Genomic DNA, 25,717 nt, shown 5'->3' on the forward strand with positions numbered 1-25,717 from the left:
TGATTAAGGCGTATGGAATTGCAGGAATGGTCGAAAATGCTGTCCATCTGGTCAAGGAAATGAGAGAAAATGGTTTAGAACCTGATAGGATAACCTATATCAATCTTATCGCTGCACTGCGAAGAAACGATGAATATTTGGAGGCTGTAAAATGGTCCCTGTGGATGAAGCAGATGGGGTTGTAAAGTTTACAATGCTGATGTGAGCCTCCCAACTCCTGATTAAGATCTGGCTCATAAATAAATGAAACCTGCTTTTGTTGATTTGAGATATTTCTTCAGCATTCTTACAACTTTACAAGCAGTGAGGTTTTAAGGGGTAGCATATTTTTCTTCTGTATCTCCTTAGGGTTCTGGTCAAAACTCAAATGAAGTGAACGGTCCTCTCTCGGAGGCCTGTTCTGTATGTGCAGGACAATCTTTGCTTAACAACAGCCAAGTATCGCTACTGCCGGTGCTGGAGAAACTTATGCTTGTACTCAGTAATACAAAGTGATGCGCAAAATACGACTCCAAACACGATGAACCGAACTATTGATAAATTTATTTCATTTCTTTACAGCTCTTGCTCACAAATTTGCAAGAACTTCCATTGGCAAAGTGTACATGTATCATGTATGTCTAAAGAATGATCTTTTCTCCTCCTACTCTGATACCGATAAAACATATGTTAATATGTTATACGTTGGAATACAATGAAAAGAAGCATACGTGACTTGAGCACCACTAAGATGACCTCCTACGCTGGCTGCTGCTTCGTATCTGCTTCTCTTGACTTCTATATCAGAGAATACAACCTTGAATTTCTGTAGAAGAGTCGCGCTTTCTGTACATGGGTAAAATGAACCAGATCGTTAACACTGCAGATGATCGATACCCATGAGAATCGTGTAGACTCGCTGATCGTGGGAAATCAAAGTTTGTCCTTCGTCTTTCACAAAAGCAACCTTAGGTTTTCGTTTCCCACTTCACGTTTAAATGCATACACGAATGAACTCTTACTACAGCTTCTCGGTCATTCCAGGAGTGGCATCTGATACGTGTGGCAATGTTTTTCGAACATCGTTATCACTGCTTGCTGCTCACGTTTCAGTTGAAAAAGTATGGAGATTCCAGAACCTCTTGCAAGTCGAAGTCACCTCTTTCTGGGAGGGGAGGGAATGTCAACGCTGGATATGATGCTTGGAAGCTTTCTAGCAACTGGGAACAGGCAGAGTTATTATGAAGTCAATGGAAATAAACATGCAATTTAATTCAGGATGGGCTGCTGAGAGGAAAGTTTCTACTTACATTTTCAAGTATCGGCATGCTATAGAGCTCTATAAACTTTTCCCGAAGTATCTCGTTCATTTGGTCTACGTCACATGCATGAGTCCAGAAGGAGTCATGTACCCCTACAAACATTTTTTTAACATGCATGTGAGAACTTAAACATATTTCAACATGTGAGTGAGAAGTAAACCAGTAGAGTTAAAGACCAGACTACTGAGACAAACCTGCAAAACGCAGGCCCGCGTCCCTGCAGGCAAGTGCAGTCATCATCATGTGTGAACCGTCAAGTGAGTGAACAAAATTTGGAGGAAATGCAGTCCTTTGTTTTCTAACATCTATCTGTAATAGACAAATGTTAACTCTGCAACAATTCATATAACATTTAAGGAAAGAGAACATTGAGTAAGCAGCGCTTACCAAGTTACTCTCCCGCTGCAAGGCTAAAACCTGAAGGGATGTTCTTATCTGCAACTCCAAGGAGGGATTAGTTACTAAATTGTCACTACAAAATTAATAAATTAAAACTTTAGCCCCATCAGTAGCAACATGGAAAGAAGAAACGATGCATGAATGCAATAGTAGATGCAATCATGCAACATATCCTGACATTCTGTACTAAACAATTTCATCTGAAATGGAATTTTTCCAGATAATGGTTTGCGGTGTTTGCCTGTTGATGTAAATTTAATATTTAACTAAGCTGCCAAACTTACAAGATGTCGTTCATTTTTACAGTAGGGTTGCACAACAGGAAGACCTAGAGGAGTAGTCCAACGCACAGGTTGATTTTCTGAAGCAATCACCTGCAAAAGTTTGATGACTCAACTTATCTACCAGGCCTATCATTTAGCGTCCAGAACATGACCCAAGAAAAAAAGTAACCGCACCTTGGCACAATCACCGAGCCAGCCCATTATACCACGTGCAGCTTGGAATATCTCACCAAGGGCAGCCAAAGTAACCTGTGGAAAATATGAAAAATTAGAAGGTATGATCTAGATACAAAAGTTAATGTTTTTCTTTATAAGAAAGCAGCTTATGTTTTTCTTTAGAACCTAAACTGGCCAAGGAGAATAACATGAGGTAATCATCTTTAAATCTAACATATTAAATCGGCAAACCATGCATTGCATTTGCATGTTAATTATCAATTAATTATCCAAATGAGGAAATCAAAGAAACGTCTATACGGTTAAATCTTGATCCACAAATATTTGGTCGCAGGTACACTAAGGTGGCTATTTGCTTACTTTAGCAGCATAGCAAGCTGCAGTGAAAAGTAGTCTATCGTCTGTAATAAGACCCTTCTCCTCTAATCTTCTTTTTATTTGTTCGCGTGCCCCAACGTAAGTAACTCCATACACTGAAGTCATGACAGTCTGTTTCACCAATTTCCGGTCAATCTGAAAGATTCCAAAACCATAGATTGTTAATTTCATAAATATGCAATTATGCATACAGACTTTTATAATCTATAAGCACTATATACATTCTCGCATGCAGAATTACATAACTAAAGAAATCCACATTTAATAAGTAGAAAAACTCATTTAGACAGCATATTGCAACTTTGAACTCCAGAGGAAGCAAGGAAGATCAACCTGATTAACTAAGACTCGGGCTAATAAAGCATTTGGGCTTGTAGTCGGATCCTTATTGCTGTCTCTTTCCATAATCTCATGTACCCTGACAACATATAGATATAGAAGATAAGTGTTAGTCATGTTACCTCTTCATCTAATATTTTTTCACCTCGTGGCACTATTCTCTCGTATTTTTATGCTTGTCGCACATCTAAAAGGAAGAAAAACCTAATGAGTAAAATGTGGAAATTTAATATACCTTGCAGCAATTTCTGAGTAAACATCGGCAGGTTTCTCTCCAGCTACTAAGTTGACTGCAGCTGCTTCCAACTGAGAATATCACAGCAATTCAAATCAACAACAAAGCAAAACTTTTACATAAAATAAAAGTAAGAAAATAAGTTCCTATATTATATTATATATAACAGAACACTGAATGTTTCGACCCCAGAACAAATAGTAAATGAGGAAAACTTAAGAAAATCTGCATGTAAAAAGCCCTTTACAATCAAATTTTCTAGATAATGACGTCTATAGTTCATTTACTACAAAAGTAGAATAAATAAGCAGAACAAATAATGGAGTACAAGAAAATTAGAGTGCAGTAACATGAAGATGTAAACAGAAAACTTATATCAATGAGGATAAAGCCAACTTACACTATCTCTTCCCAAGGCTGCATAGTGCTGTAAGCCATTGCATGAACCATCCTAGAAAATTGAAAGCTCATCAATGAAATATAAATGGAAAAATTAAAAATAAATTATCATTTGACCCACACAAATAGGTTAAAAAATTCTTATCATTTGCATAAACTTTTGAAAATATATGGTTTTGAGTATTAGATAATCCTAAACAAACTTGCATAAACTACGGTATATCTTTTTGCCACTCTAACGACTAAGAAAGCAATTTACCTGGTGGATGGGCAAATGAGAAATGACAGTATGTGGTGATGGGCTATTTAACGCTTCTGACAGATTGATACAAGCCGCTAGGCACTGTAAAGGATCTTCAGCTGTTAACCACCATCGGTTTCCATTTACAGGGTTTGTTGCTGAATCAAATATATCATCAATGTGATGATCCACAAATGCATGCCGTTCCTCATACGAAAGCTTTTCAACACCGCCCGCATAAAGGTTTGCTAAATGAATCTTCAGCCAACGTAAACCAGACTTCCCTAATGGTCGTCCTTCAGCAAATTCAAGGACTCCTCGACAGAGATCAGAACTCAAATGATTTAAATGTGGATGCATTGGGTATGCTCGGCCTCGAAAATCAAGATTGTGAGGATAATAAAAGCCTTCCTCATCCTTCATCTTGCGAGCAACCTATTTCAGAATCAGTTCACTCAATATTATTTCTCACAAAGTGAAATCTAAAGGTGGTGACCATATAAAATTGCAAAATAACACAATAAAATATCATAAACATTTTATCAATAAATAAAATACTATCTAATCAGATGGGGACCTTACAGAGAGCTTAAGTTCTGTGTCACATCGCAGAGAATGCCTTTCTTGGTTAATCTTCTTTGCTTTTCTTACACTCCATTTCCATTCCTGAATTTCTGTTAAACCCTCAAGCGGTGGTTTATCTGGCACTGGAACCTACAATCCCATAAGGATATTTAAGCCAGATGAAATTTAAAAGCAAAATCCAAACAAAATGATGTCAACAAACCCAAAATATGTTGCTGTAACGAAAATCCACCAACAAAACCAGTAAACTCTACTGACAAGGGAAGTAACTACATTATTCTAACTCTAGTTTCTTTCTTTTTCTTGGATCATTGTAGCTCGAGGCAGATATATCAGGACTAATTTGTTATTTGACAGAAAGTTATACATCATCCAATTAAGTTACGCTAAAATTTTCACAAAAGAGAAACAAGAGCTATCCCACATTGGGGTCCTGGCACCGTATAGGTGCTCATACTTTATACTAATGCTATGGCCGTTAGATTCATAGGTTTATCTCTGGACAATATAGTAACACAAAGGTAGAATAAAAGGTAGAATACAAACAAGTTCTTAATAAATTCAAGAGATCATTATGTGCTCACATCTTCACGATCAACCAGGCCTGCAATGTTGCCACCTCTAGCCCAGATGCTCTCCACCACGTTAAGTACTTTTTTATTCACCCTCCATTTGGTACTTCCAAGCATATCTAGGGCCTGCACATGCCATCAAAAGTGAATATCATTTTCACATGTGTAAGAGAAAGTACATGTTAAAGAACTAGAATAGATCATTGTTTGCCTCTATGCACAGGGAAAGTTCAGTTCATGATCTATTGTTCCATCACAGATAACTACTAATGGTTGCACCCAGTATTCTCGGTCACTAATCCATCAGAAAGGGGCAGTGACAGGAACAATGAGAATGGAACTCTAATTTAGCATCTCACCAAGTCTTAACTAGATAACTGAGCAAAAGCTCTGGTCTTGACCTATTATACAAGGGAAACATAGAATGGAACTCTAATTTATGTACCTCGAATACTTTCTGCATCTGCTTTCCAGAAATATTCCTCATTGTATCTACCTGCTTCCTAGATCCATGAGTACGCATGACATAAGAAGGTAGGAACAAGTGACCACCCTTATCATACCTGCAAAGATTTAGATTTTATGGGCATCTGAGTGCAGGCTTCTGATTTGTTTGACATTTTACTAGCCAAAAGTCAACTTGAATAAGATTTCGATTATTTCTTAACCGCATTCCTGCTAAAGAAACAAAACGAGAACATGCTAAATGAATTTCATATACTGTATCTCATACCCTTTCCACTTTCTGGGAGGCACCAACATTGGCACATAAGGAATCAACATATGTTTAGCCTGTAAAGAAACAAAGGCATAAATAGCTGGAGCGCACAGATATGTCCAATGTAAAAATGTAAAGAAACAAGTTGCAAACTGATTTCAAGTGTACTGAACAAGTAAACAGAAACAAAGGAAATATATCTCAACTTACAGTTTTATCAAGCCCAGTAAGAACTAGGGGATCACATTCTATAACTCCATAATTCTTCACAAGTTTCTGCCTATAAGGACCAAAAGAAGTTACATTATAACAAAGGAATAGTGGTAGAGTTTAAGGTATATGAATGGTTATCCTTTACGAAAATACATAGGTGTCCATATCACCACAAAAGTTCTTCATATTCGGATACTTCAACTAGTTGCAGAGGCAAATACCATGATAAAGTCTTACCCTGGAGTTTTTGCTGCAGCCTTAAATCTGTGCCTAAAGGCCGGTCTAACATCAGGTGGACCATCAGCCAACTGGTTAAGTGGAGGTTGTACGTAAGCTGTTTCTGTTAATAATTCTATCAGACGACTTCCCAGCTGCAAAATCACATTGCATAAAAAACCCAAAAATAAAAATGGGCACCCACAATATATTATGTAATCTAAAATATAAAAAACGCTTCCTCATACTGAGAAAAAAAAATTCTGAAAGCAACAAACCTTAGCCTGTGTATCACGACCCCAGGGTTTAAATTCTTCTTTTACCAAGAGTTTTTGCACCTCCCTCAGTCTTTTTCTTTTAATTAAAACATTAACACGTTTCCGCAGTATCTCCTTCTCCTTAATCAGACTGTCTTCATCAGCAACGGCAGTCTTCTTTCTCTGGAAATTTTTGGTTTTCTCCAAGAAACTGTGAATCCTAACCTGAATTGTAAGGTAACAATATATGATATTTCAACTTTAATTCCGTGATATCGTTGACAGTGATTACAAACAAGGAAATTTTGATGAAAAGCTATTGCATGAAATTTGCAAAAGGTTCCCTTTCTCTTAACTGAAGTTCCTCAATTACAAGTCTTAATAAAACAGCTGAGCAAAGTCATTTTCTTTTCAAAACAAATCAATAAATGAGCTAATCAGTATGCTTAATTCCAAAACTTGTCCATACATAAACAAGAAATCCCGATTATCATAACAACATTTCATGAGTGTAATATCCTTAAAGTTTAAACCTTTAGCTTTTATAGTGCACATCATCTCGCATTAACTTAGGGTGCATTTGAAAACCAATACATATCATATCATCATCGAAAATTCGAAACACACACAAAAGATTAGGAATTAGAACTCACCTCCTGCTCAATGGCCATCCCAATATGAACAGCAGCTTGAACAACCTGCACACACCCATCTTGATTCCCCACCATAACCAAGCCCATCATCTTATGCATAACAATCAGCGCCATCTTATCCGGCGGGAGCAAATCAATGTGCGGCGCAAACGCCGCCTTGTGCTTCTTCGTTTGCTGCACCTGCTGCTCCCTCGCAATCGCCTCCCTCAGCGGCTCAAACCACCCCAAAAACAAGGTCTTCACGTACGGCAAGCTCGGAGCCAGCTTCTTCTCCCGCATTACTCGCTCCAAATCCTTGTACTCCTCCACCATTCTCTCCCACGCCTCCGTCTCCGCCTTTATCTGCCGCCGCCGAAGCAAATTATACTTCCGCCGGTCGATTTCCTTCGACTCCAATTTCAACTCCTGGTTGGCCTTCTTGTACATGCCTTTCAGAAAGAGTGCGGCAATCCACGGCGGGTCCTGGATAAAAATCCTGGGCGCCGATTCCTCGGGCGTAATTAGGTGAAATTCTCTGATGGGTAGCTGTAAATTCATCGAATTTTCGACGAGATTGTCTTGGACGGAGTCTCGGACCAGGTGGGAGAGGACCGGTTCGGGAGGGGGCTTGAGGCTGAGGGGGAAAGGAGTGGAGGAAGAGAGCGAGGGCTTGAAGAAGAGGCGGTTGGAGGCTGAGCTGAAGAGGAACTTGTGGCTCAGCTTCGGCGGTTTCCGCCATGTGGAGCTGTACGTTTGAGCCTGCGGGCTTGGAGAGAAGGAGGCTGTGGAAGCCATTTTTGAGAGAGAGAGAGTGAGAGCGAGACGCTGCTCTGGAAGAAGATGAAACCTCGCTTAAACCTTTCTGTTGTCCATTTTCGGGATATTTTACCCAACAAAAATAAAGTACGTTAATATTTTGGTGGCAAAAAAAAAAAAAAAAGTCCGCCCAATACCTTTAGAAGCCCAAAAGGCCCACGCACCGATAATTTGAAAAGCTCAAAAGGCCCATATTCCATACATGCGGACTGGGCCCAGACTTGAAGTCAACAAACATAATATGAGGACATGTTTGAGAAGCATTAGTTCGAACGAAGTTTCCCACGATTTAATGATTACTCTACTTAACCATCTGTACAAAGATTAGTCGAGTAATTAACGTCTTAATCAAATCTGGCTTTGTCTAAAACCAGACCGAACTCCATTAACCAACTTGCTTGTGTGCCAACCACCGAGACAGATTTGATGGTCGTTGCTACTTTCCGATCAGGTAAAGTTTGGAACTCGGGGTACTTGAGTTACAAGCTTTGTCTAAAACCTCATACTACAAATGCTTCAAAGAATGTCTTTGATCACTCATAAAATCAGTAGGTCTAGCGACACTCGTCTTCGCTTGGTTTGAAGTACATGATTCAGCTCACATGAATGCGAGGATAATATATACATTGAGTTCGATATTAAGGTGTGGCTGAATTTATAAGCACATATCTTTGTATATATTTTGACACAAGAAGAGAGAGAGATATATATCAACATAACTTTTTTATAAATTTTCAACAAAAAATTAAAAAAAATCACCAAAAAGACACTAGTTAAAACATGTTTTTATTGGCTGTTAAGTGGCGTTTTAGTCAAAATTGGTTAAGGTTGTTTGGACATGTAAATCGAAGACTTACAGATGCTCCGGTTAGAAAATGCGATTATGAGACAGAGGTCAAGGCAAAACGGGTAGAGGAAAAACTAGAAAGACTTAGAAAGAGACTTTAAGAAAAAACATGGAATTCTTGGAGCTAACAGAAGATCTGTCACAAAATTGAATGCGATGGCGTTCTAGGATTCATACAGTCGACCCCACTTAGTGAGAAAAGGCTTGTTGTTGTTGTACTAAAGTTATGTGTTTCTATGTATGTATTAATATCATATACCCTTTGATGTCGTCGAACCAAGTGAAAAATATGCTTAAACAGGTAGTTTGTGTACGGCTTCTTGTCTGTTTAGTCTAGTTACCACGCTGGTTGCATATTTGTAGAAACTTTTGAGTTGTTTATTTGTGTTGGTGGCATCCTGCTGCCTGCGTGTTAAATATGCTGTATAAATGCATCACCCAAACACGTACTTAACACATCAGCTTCCCTTGAGCGTGCTCATTAACCAATATTATCTTTCCCGCCACAGCACACAATCCACTAATCCAACAACATAATATATAATTAGTAGACAATTACCTGACCAAATTAAGCATAAAATAATATGGTTAGGCCTCCTGCTGCTGACATGGACTGCATTACTGCTCTAAGCGCGGCTTTAACGTTGCTTACTTGTCATGTTACACGCTCGGCATTTGTATGAACGCGATTGGTGGGATCGAAAGTCAAAGATCGCCAGCGCCAAACGTACGTCCACGCCTTCAACGGCAGTTAGTTCAAAATTTCCTGGCATTTGCAAATTGCTTACTTATTGGCATTGGAAGTGTCCAAGCTTTTACATTATCTTGTTCTTAAGTTCATGCAGCTTGTGCATGCTTCTCTTGATTTACTCTCTCTGTACTTTCTGATCACTTTGTTTTCTCCAATTTCTTCGAAACTTTTAGCTCGAAGAAGATTGACGTGATCATGATATGTTTTCAAAGATTTTCCGTGTTCAATCTTCTCTGTTTGATCATTTTGTTGGATGCGGTTTTATCCCAAGAAAATGCTCAAACAATGAGGGACAAGGCATCCTTGCTTTCTTTCAGGGAAGGGATTGTTTCAGACCCCCACCGCACTTTGGAGGACTGGAATTCTTGGGGTGTTCATGTTTGTAATTGGTCAGGCATCAAGTGTAACAAAGCTAGAGACCGCGTCGTGGAGCTTGATCTTAGTGGAAAGGCACTCGGAGGCACCATTTCCCCGTCTCTCGCTAATCTTTCTTCCTTGCACATTCTTGATTTGTCAAGCAACTTTTTTGAAGGTCGCATCCCACCCGAGTTGGGCTCTCTTTCCCTACTTGAACAACTCAGCTTATCTTCTAATCTTCTCGAAGGAAGAATTGCTGCTGAACTTGGTTTTCTTCGCAAAATAGTATATCTTGATTTGGGAAGCAACCGGCTCACTGGTGGAATCCCAATGCCGCTTTTCTGCAATCATTCTTCGTCCTCTCTGCAGTACATAGACCTCTCTAACAATTCTTTAAGCGGCGAAATTCCTTTGAAAGATGGATGTGAGCTTAAACAACTGAGGTTTCTTCTGTTGTGGTCCAACCGTCTAGTTGGACAGGTTCCTGCAGCCATGTCGAACTCCTCAAAACTTAAATGGATCGATTTGGAGTCTAACATGCTGAGTGGGGAGTTGCCATCGGAGATTATACAAAAACTGCCTAAACTGCAGTACCTCTACTTGTCCTACAATCGCTTTATGAGCCATGACGGTAACACTAACCTTGAACCTTTTTTCTCCTCTTTGGTTAATGCCTCTAACTTTCAAGAGCTTGAATTAGCTGGAAATAATCTTGGAGGAGATTTACCTCCTATTATTGGTAATCTTTCTACCAATCTTGTACAGCTCCACTTAGATGCTAATCGCATTTATGGTTCAATTCCTCCTCACATTTCAAATCTTGTCAACCTCACCCTGTTGAATTTGTCTAGTAACCTTCTAAATGGAACCATCCCGCCCAAACTGTGCCGAATGACAATGCTAGAGAGGGTGTTTTTGTCAAACAATTCACTCTCCGGTGAGATTCCATCCGCCTTTGGTGACATTCCCCATCTAGGCCTTCTAGATTTATCGAAAAATAAGCTTTCCGGTTCCATTCCAGATAGTTTTGCAAATCTTTTCCAGTTAAGAAGGCTCCTGCTTTATGAAAACCAACTCTCGGGGACTATACCACCGAGCCTAGGGAAGTGCATCAATTTAGAGATTCTAGACCTTTCTCACAACCAAATTTCTGGAGTGATTCCGAGTGAAGTTGCAGGGCTGAGGAGCTTGAAGTTGTACTTGAACCTGTCTAGCAATCACTTGCATGGATTGTTACCGATGGAGTTGAGCAAAATGGACATGGTGCTAGCAGTTGACCTATCTTCCAACAATCTTTCCGGCACAATCCCATCACAACTTGGGAGCTGCATTGCCCTTGAGTACCTCAACCTTTCTGCGAATTCCTTAGAAGGCTCTCTACCGGATTCAATAGGAAAGTTGCCTTATCTTCAAAGTCTTGATGTATCCTCGAACCAACTAAATGGAGAAATACCAGAATCTCTGCAGGAATCATTAACTCTGAAGAAACTCAACTTCTCTTTCAACAACTTCTCTGGGAATGTATCAAGCAATGGGGCCTTTTCTTCGCTGACTATAGACTCTTTCCTCGGAAATCCTGGTCTCTGTGGATCAATAAAGGGCATGTCACACTGCCGGAAGAAGCGTACTCATCATTTGGCTATTCTGTCAATTATCTTGTCATTACTTATCACCCCCATATTTTGTGTATTCGGGTACCCCCTCATGCACAGGTCGAAATTCCAAAGGCACCAGGCAGTTTTCGATCAAGAGGAATTGGGGGATGATGAAGAAGAAGGGAAGAAAGAACACAAGTACCCGAGAATCTCTTACGACCAGCTCATTGAAGCCACTGGCGGTTTCAGCCCTTCGAGCCTGATTGGTTCAGGCCGGTTTGGGCATGTCTATAAGGGTGTCCTCCAAGACAACTCAGTAATTGCTGTGAAGGTATTGGATTTGAAAACGGATGAAGAGATCTTAGGAAGCTTCAAAAGGGAATGCAGAGTTCTGAAGAGGACTAGGCACAGAAATTTGATCAGAATCATCACGGCGTGTAGTAGGCCGGACTTTAAGGCTCTTGTTCTGCCATTGATGTCAAATGGGAGCCTCGAGAGGCATCTATACTCAAACCATGGACTGAGCGTTCGGTTGAATTTGATTCAGTTGGTAAGCATCTGCAGTGACGTAGCTGAAGCCATGTCCTATTTACATCACCATTCTCCTGTTAGAGTTGTACACTGTGATCTCAAACCGAGCAACATTCTACTAGATGAGGACATGACGGCGTTGGTAACTGATTTTGGAATTGCGAGATTGGTGAAGGGCGATGATGGGAATGTTCCAACGAATGATTCAGCATCCTTCAGTTCAGCAGATGGCTTTTTATGCGGATCCATTGGCTACATTGCTCCTGGTACGTATTTTCTAATATGTACAAATTTGAAAGTGATTTCCGCACACTTTTTTTAATACGTACTAATTTCCTTCATTTACTTGATGAAATGCAGAGTATGCATTGGGAAAAACCATTTCTACTGAGGGAGACGTGTTCAGCTTCGGGGTCCTTTTGCTAGAAATCGTTACAGGAAGGCGACCAACGGATGTCCTTGCTCACGAAGGTTCAACTCTTCATGAATGGGTGAAAAGGCAGTACCTGCACAGGCTCGATCCAATAGTTCAACAAGCGCTCGATAGGTGCGCTGCTGATTCGATGCCTAAACAGTACAACAAAGTCTGGAGGGATGTTGTTTTGGAACTGATTGAGCTTGGTCTGATGTGCACTCGGTACACTCCTTCATTGAGACCTAATATGCAGGACGTAGCTCACGAAATCGGTCGGTTGAAGGATTACATCTCCAATCCTTCATCGTTTCTGATTGAAGAAATTGATCTTAAAGTTGAAGCACCCTAGTTTTGATCTTTCATCATATGTGATTATTGAAGTCATTTGTTTAAATTTTTTTGGTAAAACGCAGGCAGCAAACGGCAAAAAGATGTGTGCAGAAATCACTTCCTTATTATGAAACAAGCTCTTCTTAGGGGGAATCCCTTTTAACTGAAACGCTCCAGCTATATTTCTTGATATTATTCTCGTTAGAGTAGAGTGGAATTCATATATTTGCAATGTATTAACAACGTATCAACGGCTATATGAATGACATATGTATAGTTGATATATTTTTATATTTTTATTTTGTTCTGAATATGTTGTCGATATGAATCCCGCTCCAAGTGGTGTCATGAGAGTTAGGGTTTAGGCGGAATCCCTTCAACTGAAGCGCTCCAGCTATAGTTGTCAATACAATTCTTGTTAGAGTGGAGTGGAATTCATATGTCAGCAATGTATCATCAACATATCAATATATATATTTTTACAGTTTTGTTTCGTTCTAAATATATTGTCGATATGACTTTCGCTCTAAGCGATGTCATGAGAGTCAGCAAAAAGTAACAATCCGCTAAAGCAAAGCTTCTTTTCACTAGTGAACAGATTAATGATGAGCATCCTAGCTACCTTTTTATTGATGGCTAATCTCTGAAGTGAGAACCAACCAAAGACAGCCTTTGTTGCTTATCACTTTAATGGAGTTTAGTTCATCAAATCAATAATTATGATTGCGTATCATGGATCATAATTCTTTTTTTCTTTTTTTTCAAAATATAATCTTCTTCTTGTGGCAACCAACGCAGACAGATTTTGATATCCACAGTCCAAAAAGGCATATCCTTCTCTTTCTCCCTACCCTTCGTATGCAATTTGCCCACTTAACACAAGAGTTTTACTATTTAAACACGGAATTTCATTTATGTTTACCCCGTTACTTGGGAACCACATTTAGAGATGGAGCCATGAAGGGACTATGGTTTCAAGCTCACCTGACATTTTTTCACGCATAAAAGTTTAGTGTTATTCTTATGATGTTCAAGGTTTTTTCTTAAGCTCATGGTTCTAATCTGACGTTTTTAGTTTAATTTCTTTCGTCGAGTTTGATTTGAGGTTAGTGGCTCTTATAGAGTTCGAGCAAGTAAGAGAATCAGAGAGGCTTGGGGTTTAGGTTTAAAGAAGAGGATGATGAGGATGACATTAAAGCAGACTCAAACTATAGTGGTCGGTTGCTCATCACACGGCAAAGTAATTTTTGTAAGATTATAAGAGTTTCAAATTGAGACTTTTGGGCTTCTTCTAGCCTAAAATTCTAGCTCCGCCACTGACCACAGCCCGCATGGTAATATTACAATCGGCAACTTCTTGCCGAACAAAAGTTATTAAATCAACCAAACAGGGCCGAATGATTAATTATATTTATCAGTAGCGTTTTCGTTGCTGCATTTTGTCCCTCGAAATGTTACTGATAAAACTATGAACTGATCAGTTATTAATTGAAAACTCAAGATTAACAGCGTTGCATCGAGCATCATCTTGTTCGAGAATTGACCACTCTGCGTTTTCCTTCGATGATCTTCCCCGTCCCAATCGAGAAAAGTTTAGGTAACAGTCCATGAGAGAGCCTACATCATACTCTCATCATCACTTCAAAATATTTCATATATAAAACTTTGCTGAGTCTGAGTCGATATGCACTTCATTTGTGCTCTATTCAATTGTATCACGTACTCTGCGGCACAATTTCTACATAAAATGTACCAGGTAAGGACTTCAATCGTTTTCCTTCGATCAGAACTGCACTAACTTTTCACCTGATTACAGATACTGTTGCGGAAAGCAAGAACTTCAGTCGCTTTCTTTTCGCTAGCTACTCTTTTGGTCGATTTTCGCTAACTAGTTAATAGCTCTATATATTCAAAAGAAGCTTTAGGGGGTAGGGACAAAGGATGATAAAACACAGTGCTCGTTCCACTTGCAATAAAGAATTAAAAGAGGAAGGGCATCAGTATGGTGCTCCAAGATTATGACTTCCATAGCCAAAACCTTACTTCAAGTATCGCTCTGTTTTCGTGTGACATCCAAAGATACCTACCCTCACTATCTGCAAGTGAAACTCCTGTCTATCTTTCAATAACTTAACTCTGCAGTCGCTATAACACTGTCACATTAGAACTTAAAAATGCATTTTGGACTTAAATATGCAATACGTAATCTAGTAAACAAGAACGTGAAATTCTGCACTTATTAGCAAAACTGTGAATCAATATAATGCCAGAGTATGCGTCTTATTCTTCTTTTGACTACTCGTAAACTCGAAAACTCTGCTCCAGAATCCATCTTCCCTAATGTATATACTGCTTCAAACAATAGGAAGTTACGGAGTACTAACTAGTAACTACTATATTAGCAAAGAATTTACATGATATGCCATGCTGCGAGGAGCTATTTCGAATCTTTGCCACGTGATATAATTTAAGGGAAGCCCCTCCCAATTATTAGCAAGAGACCGAATTTAAGGACCCCAAAAATCATGAAATTCAACTTCTAAATCAAATCGTTCTTTGAGATGCTTAACGATTCACGGAGGAACAAGATAACAGACTGGAGTAACCTTTTTCCCTGAGTTCTTGGTCCTCATGAGAAAGCACCTCCTGCATTAGATTTCTCCAAATATAGTAGATTTAAATACCTTTCGGTCATATCCTTCCACTGTGGATGGGAAATGTCATAAGGTTTATGATAATACAGAAGTTTAATGTAGTTATGCTCAAAATTTTAAAATGTCATATACTTTTCTATATGGACGGAAAATGTAGAACACTGTATGTTTAGAAAGTACTCCTTCCGTATGTATATCACTTACAACCGGCATCTCAATTTCAAAATTATAAATGTACACGAAAGCATTCCGCTTACAATCCTACTAAGATGACAGTTTTTTTTCTTTTTTTGGGTGGTGGGGGGACAAGCTTAACCTTAATGTACAGATTGAAAACTTTACGTTGTGTATGTTATATGTACTTATGTCAAATCTAAGAATCTATCCACACAAACCACTGGAGAGTCAAGATAACCTTACGGAACAAGTTCATCAGCATCACCGGATTGCTTGATCAAAGCCAAAAGTGCAGCATTGCCTGTTCAATGAATTAGAGAAATGGAAACAAGTCATCAATCTCTGCAATCAAGGTGAAACAAGGTTCATGCCGAAAGGAAAATGCAAGAAAATCATACCTCCATAACATTGTGCAAGGGCTCATCATCCTGTGGAGAGGGTTTCTTAGGCTTCCAACTACGCATGTCACACTGTATTAAATTAAGATGCTCATGTATCTCCCGGAACAGCTTCAACTCCTGTTCTCCCGCATGACTAATTTCTTGCCTTATATTATTCCTCTCTCCCTCCAGACGCTCTATCCTCCTCCACAACTGTTGAAATTTTGCTTGCTGAGATTCAGTAACGCCACCACTCACCCCTCTCTCTCTCAGATTCGAGTCAACACTACTTATCCCATCTCTTGGTGTAGGTATTTTGTTCTCCTGCTTCTTGATATGCAACATTTTCTTTACCCTATCTGTTTCATCTCTAACATATGCTTCACTCTTCTCATCCATCACCAGATGCGGCTTACCAAGCCTGTTCTCGACTTCCAGAGTCAATGTATTAAGTTCTTTCTTCTCTCCTTCACCGGCTTTATGATTCTCATAACTTTGTGGGACTTCGAAAACATCATGGACTCTTGAGGAGCATGAAGGGCCATCCCTTCCCGGTAGATTCTCACTCTGCTTAAGTTGATCCAAACTAGCAATCATTTCTTCACTGGCTGGCTCATTTTTTGGGCTTATGCTTATCTTTGGAATTGGAGGCAATGAACAAGTCCTGGATGGAGGACCCTTCCAGAGTGCAGATTTGCCATAATCCTTACAATCGGATATCTCCTTCACTCGTGCGTCTAACTTCTTAATCTGCTCCCAGATAATATTCATGTTCCCACCTGCATAATTTGGTGATTTCTTCTCGACATCTACGCTCTGGACATTGACTTCCTGATCCACCTTCTTCTCCTGTTTTTTTGTTGCAGGTTCGGGTTTGGGGATCATTGGTCTGTCTCTTTCTCGTTCTCTTTCTTTATCTCTGTCTTTATCTCTATCTCTTTCCACAGTGCTTTTGAGCAATTCCTTGAGCTCAAGTGGAGGTAGAGAGTTGATTCTTCTAATAGCCTCGCTAACACCCGTTTCCCCATTGCCAAAATCACCTCGAGAGTTGATTCTTCTAATCGTCCCACTAACACCCCCTTCCCCACTTCCGTAATCATTTCTTTGAAACAACAAATTCTCCGGATATACATTTTCACCAGCGCCTAGCTCCGTGCTGCAGCCCATGCTTAAAAGCTTGTACCTATAAGCCTGAAGTTGGAACTCAAGCGAAGCAGTTTCCATTTCTTTCTGATAAATGAGGTCTTCGAAAATGGCAAGAGCTTCCTCGGCATGGCAGATCTTTTCCTCCGCCAATCTCTTGTATTGATTTGCTTCCATCTTCATAGCGGACTTTTCTCCTTGCAAACGCAGTATCATGGATAGAGCTTCATCAGCTGCAGTAGATGATGCTTCTCTTTCCTTATCCAGATCAGAGTAAAGCTTTTGCAGTAGTTGTTGTTGTGCTCTAAGCGCTTCGGTTAGCGTTATCATATCAGTTTCAGGCATTCCACAAGGCACACCACCCTCCGCCATCTCGGTTATATGGCAAAATTCGGACTTCTAGAAAGAACAGAGCTATGCAAAATTATCAGTGTTTACTTCAAATTCACATATGCAGTAACAAACTTAAACTCCACTTGATATTCCTAATCTAAGAACTTGAAAACCGCAGAAACAACACACACAAAGGAACCAAGAAGCAAAGACGGATTACCTGATGCTGCGCAAAAGGCGAAAACTTGATCTTCACAAAACCCAGTTGAGAAAAATCACTGCGGAAAGATTCAACCATGTCAGAATTTCTTCTTTTACAACGTCAAAAAAGGAAAATAAATAAATAAAATCAAATTAAAACTTACAAGAAACCTGTTTCTGCAGAACAACGAATTAAAATGAAGCCAGAAACGAAGAATTCTCTATGGTTTGACGAAATGACATGAAACCTATCCGCGCTTTTCGTTAAGGAACAAGCGCAGAAACAAATCCACCTTCTTTTACTCTGCAATCAAGGAGAAAACGCGGAACATCAACAAAACGCCGCGAGTGATTAATTCGAATCTTCCCAAGTTCAATTAGGTTCTTCATTCGTCCAGACTAGAAGCATGTACGCGTTTAGGATTGAATGCAAGCACAAAAAAATGGCTAACGTAAAAAAACACCTACCAAAAATCGAATCTTTGTTATTTTCCTTCCTTATAAAGCAGGAGCATCAGCAGCTGAAGCATTCATTTGGACGTGTTCTGAAACAGAAAGCATTGATTAAGGTTAAACAAAACTGTCGTTACCTTTGTTTCCACGAAGGGTGAATCGTACGACAACATCGGCAAACACAAAATCTATATCCTTTCCTACCAACCAAATAGATCAAACCAGAAACGATGTCGTCTTACCTTCTCTCCCGGCGATTAGAGCTTCCCACCAATTTCGATCACTGTCTCAAAAGACTAGTAATCTAAATCTTAATCCAAATTAATTTCTTCTTAATCATTACGAAGTGGGGCCGCTTCTCTTCCTTTTCTCCCGCTACCGTTATTGAAGGGTCCTTCAATATTTCAAAAGTCGTTAGTAACTGGTTCAACGGCTATAAATTATACAAGATGGCAGCAGGGTCCTAGATATTGCCAGACACACCGACCACCTGAAATATTTATATAGCAACTCGGGACGGGAATTGGGAATCCGGATCCTCGTCGGATCCTCTTTGTGAGGATTCAAGAATCAGATAATCATATATGTTCATCGTACATCGTGCAGTCAGAAATCATATTAAATATTTTTATTTAAAATTAAACAGAAACAGTACTTGATAAAAAATGATCACACGATGTACGATGAACGAACACGATTCACGAATTCTCATGATCCTCGTTAAAATGATCCGGAAATGATTCTGTTGGGGAAATTGGGACGTCAAGGTGGCAGTATCCAAGCCAAGCTGGCTTGTTAACTCTATTTCTTCTTTTTTCCCCTTTTGGCTAATTCCTTATCCTTGTGGATGGGTCAACCATACTGATATACTATTTTAGCAATCATGATTTATGAAGAATCCAATGGGCATGATGATAGTAAACCCAGCCTGGAACACACCCCGGAATTTTAGTACACATTACATTTAATAAATCTTCAGTGTTTTTTAGAGAAATGACTTACATGTAATCGATCACAATGACATTCAAAATATAATAAAATAACTTCATAGCATGAAATTGTGCGAAAATTTCCGCTGAGTGCATGTAAGTCTCTTTTCCGGTTTGCATTTGGTTTAAAATCATTGAAAGGGAAATTAATGATATAAGAAAAAGCTAGCAGGTGGTCCATTTATTTGCTTGTGATTTTGAATTTGTTAGTTATCCACATGATACATCACCTCCTTATTAAAGATGGCAGGATGGGATCATAAAGAGAGAAAAGGATGCACGAGCAGAAATAATTAAGAATAGAGTAAATTGTAGCAATAGTCCCTCAGCTTTAATTAAATTGGAGCAATGGTCCCTCAACTAAAAATTCATTACCATTGGTCCCTCAACTTATCAAAATGTGTAGCTATAGTCATTTTCATCAATTTCGTCAAAATTTTGTCAAAATAAGTTGTGTTGGAATAACCATTTATATAATTAGGATCCTTCAACTCATCAAAGTGTGTAATTATGGTCATTTTCGTCAACTAAGTCAAATTTTTTGTCAAAACGAGTTATGTTAGAAGGACCATTGCAACAATTGGGTTAAAGTTAAAGGACTATTTCTCCAGTTGAATTAAAGTTGAGAGACCAATGTTAATAAATTTTTAATTGATGGACCATAGCTACACATTTTGATGAGTTGAGGGACCAATGATAATGGATTTTTAGTTGAGGGACCATTGCTTCAATTGAGTTAAAGTTATGAGACCATAGCTACAATTTACTCTTAAGAACAATAACATCTGAAAGGACACTTGAACTAATGTCAAACACAAATGAAAATAGCTTTTTAGCCAAAATAGTATTTGAGATTGGCATAACTCCTCATTTTGATCCATGACAATGAAAATCTATAGAAGTGGTTGTCCGCTGGAAATTATTTTGGTCATTCTGTGAAAATTTTGTCAATATCCTTGTTAAGTGGAAGGGTTTGTTTGACAACAATACCCTTAAAAGTTGGACACTCATCGTTCAATTGACATTTAACGAGGATATTGACATTATTTTCATGAAAGGACCAAAGTGATTTAAAGTGGTCAAACTCATGGCCCAACTTCTATCAATTGTCATTGTCAGGGACCAAAGTAAAGTTATGTCAATCTTAATGACCATTTTAGATAAAAAGCCAACGAAAATTGATGAAAGAAGACGAAGAATATAAGCATGGTTAGCTAGTTATAATGAATGGTGGACATGGATGATGGATTTGAATACCGGTGCCATGCAAGATGCATCTGGAAAAAGATAACACACAGATACGATCATTAGCCCTGGTATTCTCAGACACTCACAAGAACCAAATACTCCAATGGTGAAGTTGATAACATTCGTATATGAAGCGAAGCTGTCTATAAATTACGTTATTCAACAAGCAGAAGGCTCAAAGCCATGTAATAGATAACTTCTAAGAAATACATTGTGCTACTGTTCAACAAATCAGTTGGCAAAATGAGCAATGCCACTCCACTTAGACACTACTTACAAGGAAACAAAGAGCGTGTTGTGCCTCTGCTTTTGGCCCCGAGAAACCTAGCTCTGAGATCCATCAATGTCATTTCAATCCACAGGAACCTCGACCTCCATCTTCAATTCAGAGTTGCCAAGAGTCTGTACACAACGCGGAACAAAGTTTGACATCATTTTCTTATTTTCGGCATTCATATTATGCTTTCTACAAATTTTATTGCTTAAACTGAATTTCAATGCACGTAATGTTTGCAAAAGTATTAACTATTCTGATTAGAGAAGAACCAGGAACGAATGGACAATTAATTTACTTTACACTCTTCGGTATGTCCCAGAGTATAGGAGTATCAAGAAGAATACAACGTGTTCAAAGAAAAGCAAACCAGAATGAAAACAAAACATCTCAACTTCTTGAGATATTAAACCTTCAAGCCATTCTATCACAGCGCTAACCTTTATCACATGTATGCTGGACCCAACAAAAGTGTGATTTTTAGTGAAGATAACTTACGAACTTGGGAAAAAATTCTGGGGGCATCCATCCCCATGAGGAAAATGAAGCTATGGTTACATGAAAATAGTAAAATATTGTTTCCAAAAGGCAAACAAAATCATACTAACCAGACCAGTTTTATATCTATAATAATGTGCACCAACTACAACAGAGAACTCATTATGTTGCGGTACCTTCACAAAGTCCGATATGCTTAACAATGAATCCTTTGTATAGCCTGATTCCTCTAGGACATGCGTCAATACTTGCTGTAGAAAAATAAACCGAATAAGCACAATATCGAACACACAAATACTCACAGTTCCAGAACAGATAATTCCATTAATCTTGTACAAAGAAAAGCTGAAGTCGAGTTTTCAATCAAAAGTCCTCTTTTTTAATAAGAAAACCAATACATGGTCATTTGAAAAACTAGGTCTCAAAGAACATACTTTCATGAAGGTAATACAAAGAGCACATTCCGATTTATGATTATAAGCATTTTCCCCCTTTTTTTGCCTACAAACCAAGTGTCACGTCCGTTTGAAATGAGAAATCCTAGATTAAAACCCAGATTATGTTTTAATTGGTAACTTTAAAACAGATGGTGAATGGCTCTATACCAGGTTACTGAACATAGTCGAGATAAACATATCTGTGATGGGAAAATCTTGTTTGAGACGCTTCACAAAGATAATTTTTTGAACATGAACTAAAGTGCCCCAAGCCTCATTCCAAAGCCCGAAGGAAAGCATTCCAGAGTTTACAAAGAAAGGTTTATAATGTTGCATAATGCACTTTTGAGAAATGTGCTTAAGCACCCGTGCAATTACCAAGAACTCAATGTAAACATGAATAGTGAAAAGTTAGTAATTTTCCATTCAAAGGTTCTAACTTTAACATGGATTGTGAGAGAACCAACCTCCCTCTGTTGCTCAGATATGAACTGCCCCGTCAAATCCCGCAAAACATCCAACATGTCGCTGAATGCGACTTTCCCATTACCGTCTGAATCATATACCTTAAAAATAACTGCAAAACAGATATACACCCCAAACTGCAACTCAGAAATAAGACAACAAATCAAGCAAGCTCATAGCAGCCAATATACTCCTAATACCGAAATTACTAATGAAGAAATTATTACACTCGATTTTTTGCTGCAAGCTTGCACGAGAACTGAATGCTGATAAGAACAATACGAACTCCTTAAAGTTCAATCCATCCAATATCTTCAGCAATCTCTGAAATATGAATTTTAATAAATTTACATTAAAAAATGTGAAAAGAAAGCTTCAATCTTAGAGGGAGAGAGAGAGAAAGAGAGATTACCTGAGAGAGAGGATTGACGGCGAATTCGGGAACGGACAAGAACTCATCGGCGGAGATAAAACCTCCGCCGCTGCGATCGAGCTGACAGAACCGCTGGTACAGAGAAACTATCTCCTGCTGGGAAACTTGAAACACGAGACGCACAAATCGAATCGAATCAAAACGAATCAAATCAAACCAAACAGCTCACAAACATAAAAGAGTTAAGAAACGTTTACATGTGTTGTTACAGTGCTCCTGGACTTCTTCGATGTCGTACTGCGTGAGCATCGAGGATGTGTTGCCCATGTCGGCGGTGGCGAGGACGAGACGAGATCAGGTGGGGTATTGTCTACGGGAAACTGAGGAAAGAAAGCCCTAACGAGCAGCGGAGATAACAAGGCGCTTGTAAAGCCGCCGCCTTTGCAGGGAGGGACAGGCTACAAAGGTTGTTGGAGCTAACTCTTCGCTCGCACGCAGCGTGTTTGAATAAGATGTAGTTAAATATGACGACACGGGAGAAACTGAAAAGTTATAAAAGTTAAGGGGAAAATTGATTAAAATAAAGTTTGTAGGGGCCAAGTCGCCAATTCGTTACAAGTTCGGCGGCAAATCGCGGAATATATTTTGTTTTGCGGTCAAGAAAGGAACCGGATCCCTCCGGACCAAAGGAACTGAGCCACCGGATTAAATGATCCGGACCATTGAAATTTGATCTAACAGTTACAAATAAAGAATCATTCTAAAAGTTATAATAATTGTAACAATTTGATCAAATTTCAATGGTTCGGATCATTTGATCCTTGAGCTCTGTTCTTTGGATTTGGAGGGGATCCGGTTTCGTCAACGAATATTTGTTAAGAATTTTAACGAAAAACTCACGTTATTATTTATTTTAACGAAAAACTACATTTTTATACTAAAAAATCAAACCTACTACTATTCACTTTACCCCCTATCTTATTATCTTATTGTTAAAACTCAAGATTTTTATTAGCGTTCTTACTTTGTTTTCTCCAGCCCGTGAGCTAGCACCTGCCGCTACCACTCCCTCATAACTCAGCCGCTCTCAACCCGAGAATCGCCCTGAACGGCGGATAAGTCTGAGCCAGCATCCAAACACACAAAACAGTCGCCAGACGTTGTAGCAGGACCTGATTCGCGCGCAGGGACGGCGGAAGAAAGAGGCTCAGGTTGATTTCCGCGCGCAGATTTTGGCCGGCAAATCAACTCACCGCTCCCAGGTGGCTTATATCTGAATTGCAAACAATTCATAGGTTAAATCTCATGTTCATAGTAAATGCAGATGCCCAGATTAATTTTTCGATAAATAAAAAGGAAAACTTTGGTGTTTGTGTAGCCTGTTGGGTAAAATTAAATGCTGCCCAGTTTCGAATTTTCTGGAAAACAAGTAGGATTCAATTGCAATTGAAGAATTATGAAATAAAGTAGCTACCTTTGTTGTTGAATTGTTCAATTTGTGATTGATGCATATGGATTTTCTAGCATGTACACCGGAGCATGGTAGAATTTTCCCGATGCTAACATCGACATATCATATATTTAACTGGATTTTTTGGGCAGGTTAGTAACGAGAGAAATACTGATTCCTGCGTGTGTTCGGTTCGGAGTTGAAGAATGGTGTGTACATACATGATCCACTCTGTCTCCTTTTTATCATTACATTGTAATTGTTGGCATATATGGATGAGAACATTAAGTTAACGAAGGAATGAATAAATCCTGCAAACATAATCGCTATATTGTAAGGAGATCGTGGTTAAAGGAAACTCAGGGGTTCGTTTTGATCATCTAGTCGAAATTCATTTGGTTATTATCATATCAATATAGGTTGGAACAATGACAATTTGCAAAAGAACCTGTGACCATGACTCCTCCGAGTGGAGGAAGCAAAAGTAGGCGACTTATGGAACATGATATAGTGTGTCCTCCTTTAAGTAGTTTCTTGTGTAAAGCCATGTCATGTTGTCGGGTGCTCGTTGCACATATGAACTTCTTGAAACTGCCTTGGGTGTATATTGAAGCTTCCGTTTCATAAATGACCAAATTGAGAACATAATCTGAGGTTTTAGGACACAATTCGGATTATGACTGCCAAAACTGTAAGTGTGTATATCTGAAACCTTGAAGCCTTTGAGATATGGGTTCGATGCTAAGTTGCGTTTTGGTCATATTTGTGCACGGAGATTCAACCTATCTATTGTGATTTCTTTGATCAAAGTGCATCTAGAACTTGAAAAAAAGGGATTGTTGAAATTGTGTGTGGCCTTTATATGGTGTTCATTTTAGCTGTTCCATAGGTTTGATATTAAGAAATTTGTATGGAATACAAGACTAAGAAATGCGCTATTTGTTTGTTTGTGTTTCAGGCCATGTATATTCGTGTTAAGCGTAGTAAGACAACTTACTTTATCCAGTGTGAACCAACTGAAACAAGTTTAGATATAAAGCAGAAATTACATGATCTTATTGATCGACCGGTAAATGACCAGCGCTTGATCTTAGTCAGTACTGGGGAAGTATTGGAGGATTCAAAGGCGTTGGCGGATCAGAAGGTATGAAACAAAAATTATTGCAGTTCTCTCCCTTTTACTTGAACATAGAGATTACTACAATTAATTTCATCAGATAGATACTGATCCGTTGAGCTACAATTATTTGATATCTGCAATTATGTTTTCATGTCTGTTCAGGTTGAAAATGACGCCGTTGTTGCACTGGCTTTCAGAAAAGGCGAGTCTCTTATCCTGTTGTTTTTCAGTTCTCACCTTACGTTTAAGCTTATATTTGGCATTTCTATTTTGTTCGCGGGGTTGTTAGCAGTTGATATGGATTTATCTTACGCTTGCTTTGGGCCAGCCTGATAAAAAAAATTCTTCGATTTCCTCCAGATGACAATGAGTTTGAAGAGGTCAACATTGTTCGGCCAGACGACTTCTATCCGTCTCGTGATGCAGATGCAGGCAGTTGGTGAAGCCGGAAGTTTTCCTCCAGAAAAGCTAACCAGCTGCAATCCAGCCTGCAACATTTCGAGTGTAGGTCTAGCTATCGACATCAATGGAGGCCGAAGTCCATCTGCTTCGATCGTTTCCTACTCGTGCTCAGATCTTTAGGACAATAATATTTAGGGGTACTTTGATCTAGGTCCAAAAATTCGATTTGTTATTGGATTTAGTCCAGTGTTCCATTTTTCTACTTTAATTAAACTTCTTGATTTATCCATCTCTATTCGCATTTTTAATTTGAATATTTAAATATAAAAGATTTAACTGCTTTATGAAAAATAGTTAAAAGTCTTTACGTCTTTCATATGTGATACTTACACCATAGATTGAATAAATACATTCAACATGTGATGGAGATAGAATATACAAAAATAAATAAAATTTAAGGAAAACTAATGAAAAAGATTTGAAAACTTTAAGTTTAAACGATAAGGGCAAAATAAAGGGTAAAGTAAATAAT

General features: G+C 38.8%; 5 protein-coding genes across 9 annotated transcripts; 2 read left to right on the forward strand and 3 right to left on the reverse strand.

Annotated features, from left to right (window-relative positions):
• Nucleotides 1-521: 521 nt before the first annotated feature.
• LOC103456353 (DNA-directed RNA polymerase 3, chloroplastic) lies at nt 522-7,827 on the reverse strand. The gene is made up of 19 exons (XM_029108214.2): nt 6,968-7,827; nt 6,336-6,539; nt 6,079-6,212; nt 5,839-5,908; nt 5,644-5,702; nt 5,356-5,473; nt 4,923-5,036; nt 4,336-4,467; nt 3,772-4,188; nt 3,514-3,564; nt 3,114-3,184; nt 2,873-2,957; nt 2,522-2,674; nt 2,159-2,233; nt 1,985-2,074; nt 1,689-1,736; nt 1,496-1,610; nt 1,290-1,393; nt 522-1,199 (listed from the first exon to the last, which is right to left on the reverse strand). The coding sequence occupies exons 1-19, from the start codon at nt 7,739-7,741 to the stop codon at nt 1,089-1,091; spliced, it is 2,925 nt and encodes a 974-aa protein (XP_028964047.1). The 5' UTR covers nt 7,742-7,827; the 3' UTR covers nt 522-1,088.
• A 1,588-nt stretch (nt 7,828-9,415) lies between these two features.
• LOC103456352 (putative leucine-rich repeat receptor-like serine/threonine-protein kinase At2g24130) lies at nt 9,416-12,756 on the forward strand. Its single transcript, XM_008396059.4, has 2 exons — nt 9,416-12,109; nt 12,204-12,756. Exons 1-2 carry the CDS (start codon nt 9,556-9,558, stop codon nt 12,605-12,607), a joined length of 2,958 nt encoding a protein of 985 aa, XP_008394281.3. The 5' UTR covers nt 9,416-9,555; the 3' UTR covers nt 12,608-12,756.
• A 2,654-nt stretch (nt 12,757-15,410) lies between these two features.
• On the reverse strand, nt 15,411-18,309 carry LOC114826985 (uncharacterized). Its single transcript, XM_029108228.2, has 6 exons — nt 18,172-18,309; nt 17,945-18,021; nt 17,641-17,780; nt 17,496-17,553; nt 15,818-17,341; nt 15,411-15,720 (listed from the first exon to the last, which is right to left on the reverse strand). Exons 5-6 carry the CDS (start codon nt 17,312-17,314, stop codon nt 15,697-15,699), a joined length of 1,521 nt encoding a protein of 506 aa, XP_028964061.1. The 5' UTR covers nt 17,315-17,341; nt 17,496-17,553; nt 17,641-17,780; nt 17,945-18,021; nt 18,172-18,309; the 3' UTR covers nt 15,411-15,696.
• Nucleotides 18,310-20,273: 1,964 nt separating this feature from the next.
• On the reverse strand, nt 20,274-22,736 carry LOC103426552 (uncharacterized). The gene is made up of 6 exons (XM_008364639.4): nt 22,471-22,736; nt 22,253-22,377; nt 22,068-22,164; nt 21,843-21,952; nt 21,115-21,189; nt 20,274-20,568 (listed from the first exon to the last, which is right to left on the reverse strand). Exons 1-6 carry the CDS (start codon nt 22,538-22,540, stop codon nt 20,518-20,520), a joined length of 528 nt encoding a protein of 175 aa, XP_008362861.1. The 5' UTR covers nt 22,541-22,736; the 3' UTR covers nt 20,274-20,517.
• A 468-nt stretch (nt 22,737-23,204) lies between these two features.
• Nucleotides 23,205-25,474, forward strand: LOC103426553 (uncharacterized). Of its 5 annotated transcripts, none has more exons than XM_008364640.4 (5): nt 23,205-23,475; nt 23,816-23,872; nt 24,622-24,807; nt 24,946-24,985; nt 25,144-25,474. In XM_008364640.4, the coding sequence occupies exons 2-5, from the start codon at nt 23,870-23,872 to the stop codon at nt 25,224-25,226; spliced, it is 312 nt and encodes a 103-aa protein (XP_008362862.2). In that variant the 5' UTR covers nt 23,205-23,475; nt 23,816-23,869; the 3' UTR covers nt 25,227-25,474. The 5 variants fall into 5 exon arrangements, with proteins under 5 accessions (XP_008362862.2, XP_008362863.2, XP_008362864.2 ...); XM_008364641.4 differs by having other exon boundaries at nt 23,227-23,475; nt 23,821-23,872; XM_008364642.4 differs by having other exon boundaries at nt 23,233-23,508.
• Nucleotides 25,475-25,717: the final 243 nt, after the last annotated feature.

Source organism: Malus domestica, chromosome 02 (assembly GCF_042453785.1).
Source record: "Malus domestica chromosome 02, GDT2T_hap1".
Classification (NCBI taxonomy): domain Eukaryota; kingdom Viridiplantae; phylum Streptophyta; class Magnoliopsida; order Rosales; family Rosaceae; genus Malus; species Malus domestica.

Coding starts and splice junctions, on each gene's coding strand:
- LOC103456353 (XM_029108214.2), bottom strand. CDS start 7,741: ATGGCTTCCACAGCCTCCTTCTCTCCAAGCCCGCAGGCTCAAACGTAC. Junction 6,213..6,335: donor GTCGTGATACACAGGCTAAG/GTTTGTTGCTTT, acceptor GTGATTTTGCAG/CTGGGAAGTCGTCTGATAGA. Junction 2,675..2,872: donor CCCGAGTCTTAGTTAATCAG/GTTGATCTTCCT, acceptor GGAATCTTTCAG/ATTGACCGGAAATTGGTGAA.
- LOC103456352 (XM_008396059.4), top strand. CDS start 9,556: ATGATATGTTTTCAAAGATTTTCCGTGTTCAATCTTCTCTGTTTGATC. Junction 12,110..12,203: donor CATTGGCTACATTGCTCCTG/GTACGTATTTTC, acceptor GATGAAATGCAG/AGTATGCATTGGGAAAAACC.
- LOC114826985 (XM_029108228.2), bottom strand. CDS start 17,314: ATGGCGGAGGGTGGTGTGCCTTGTGGAATGCCTGAAACTGATATGATA. Junction 15,721..15,817: donor CCTTGCACAATGTTATGGAG/GTATGATTTTCT, acceptor TTCATTGAACAG/GCAATGCTGCACTTTTGGCT.
- LOC103426552 (XM_008364639.4), bottom strand. CDS start 22,540: ATGGGCAACACATCCTCGATGCTCACGCAGTACGACATCGAAGAAGTC. Junction 22,165..22,252: donor CCGTCAATCCTCTCTCTCAG/GTAATCTCTCTT, acceptor TTCATATTTCAG/AGATTGCTGAAGATATTGGA. Junction 20,569..21,114: donor GCATATCGGACTTTGTGAAG/GTACCGCAACAT, acceptor CGTTGTGTACAG/ACTCTTGGCAACTCTGAATT.
- LOC103426553 (XM_008364640.4), top strand. Junction 24,808..24,945: donor AGGCGTTGGCGGATCAGAAG/GTATGAAACAAA, acceptor ATGTCTGTTCAG/GTTGAAAATGACGCCGTTGT. Junction 24,986..25,143: donor TGCACTGGCTTTCAGAAAAG/GCGAGTCTCTTA, acceptor GATTTCCTCCAG/ATGACAATGAGTTTGAAGAG.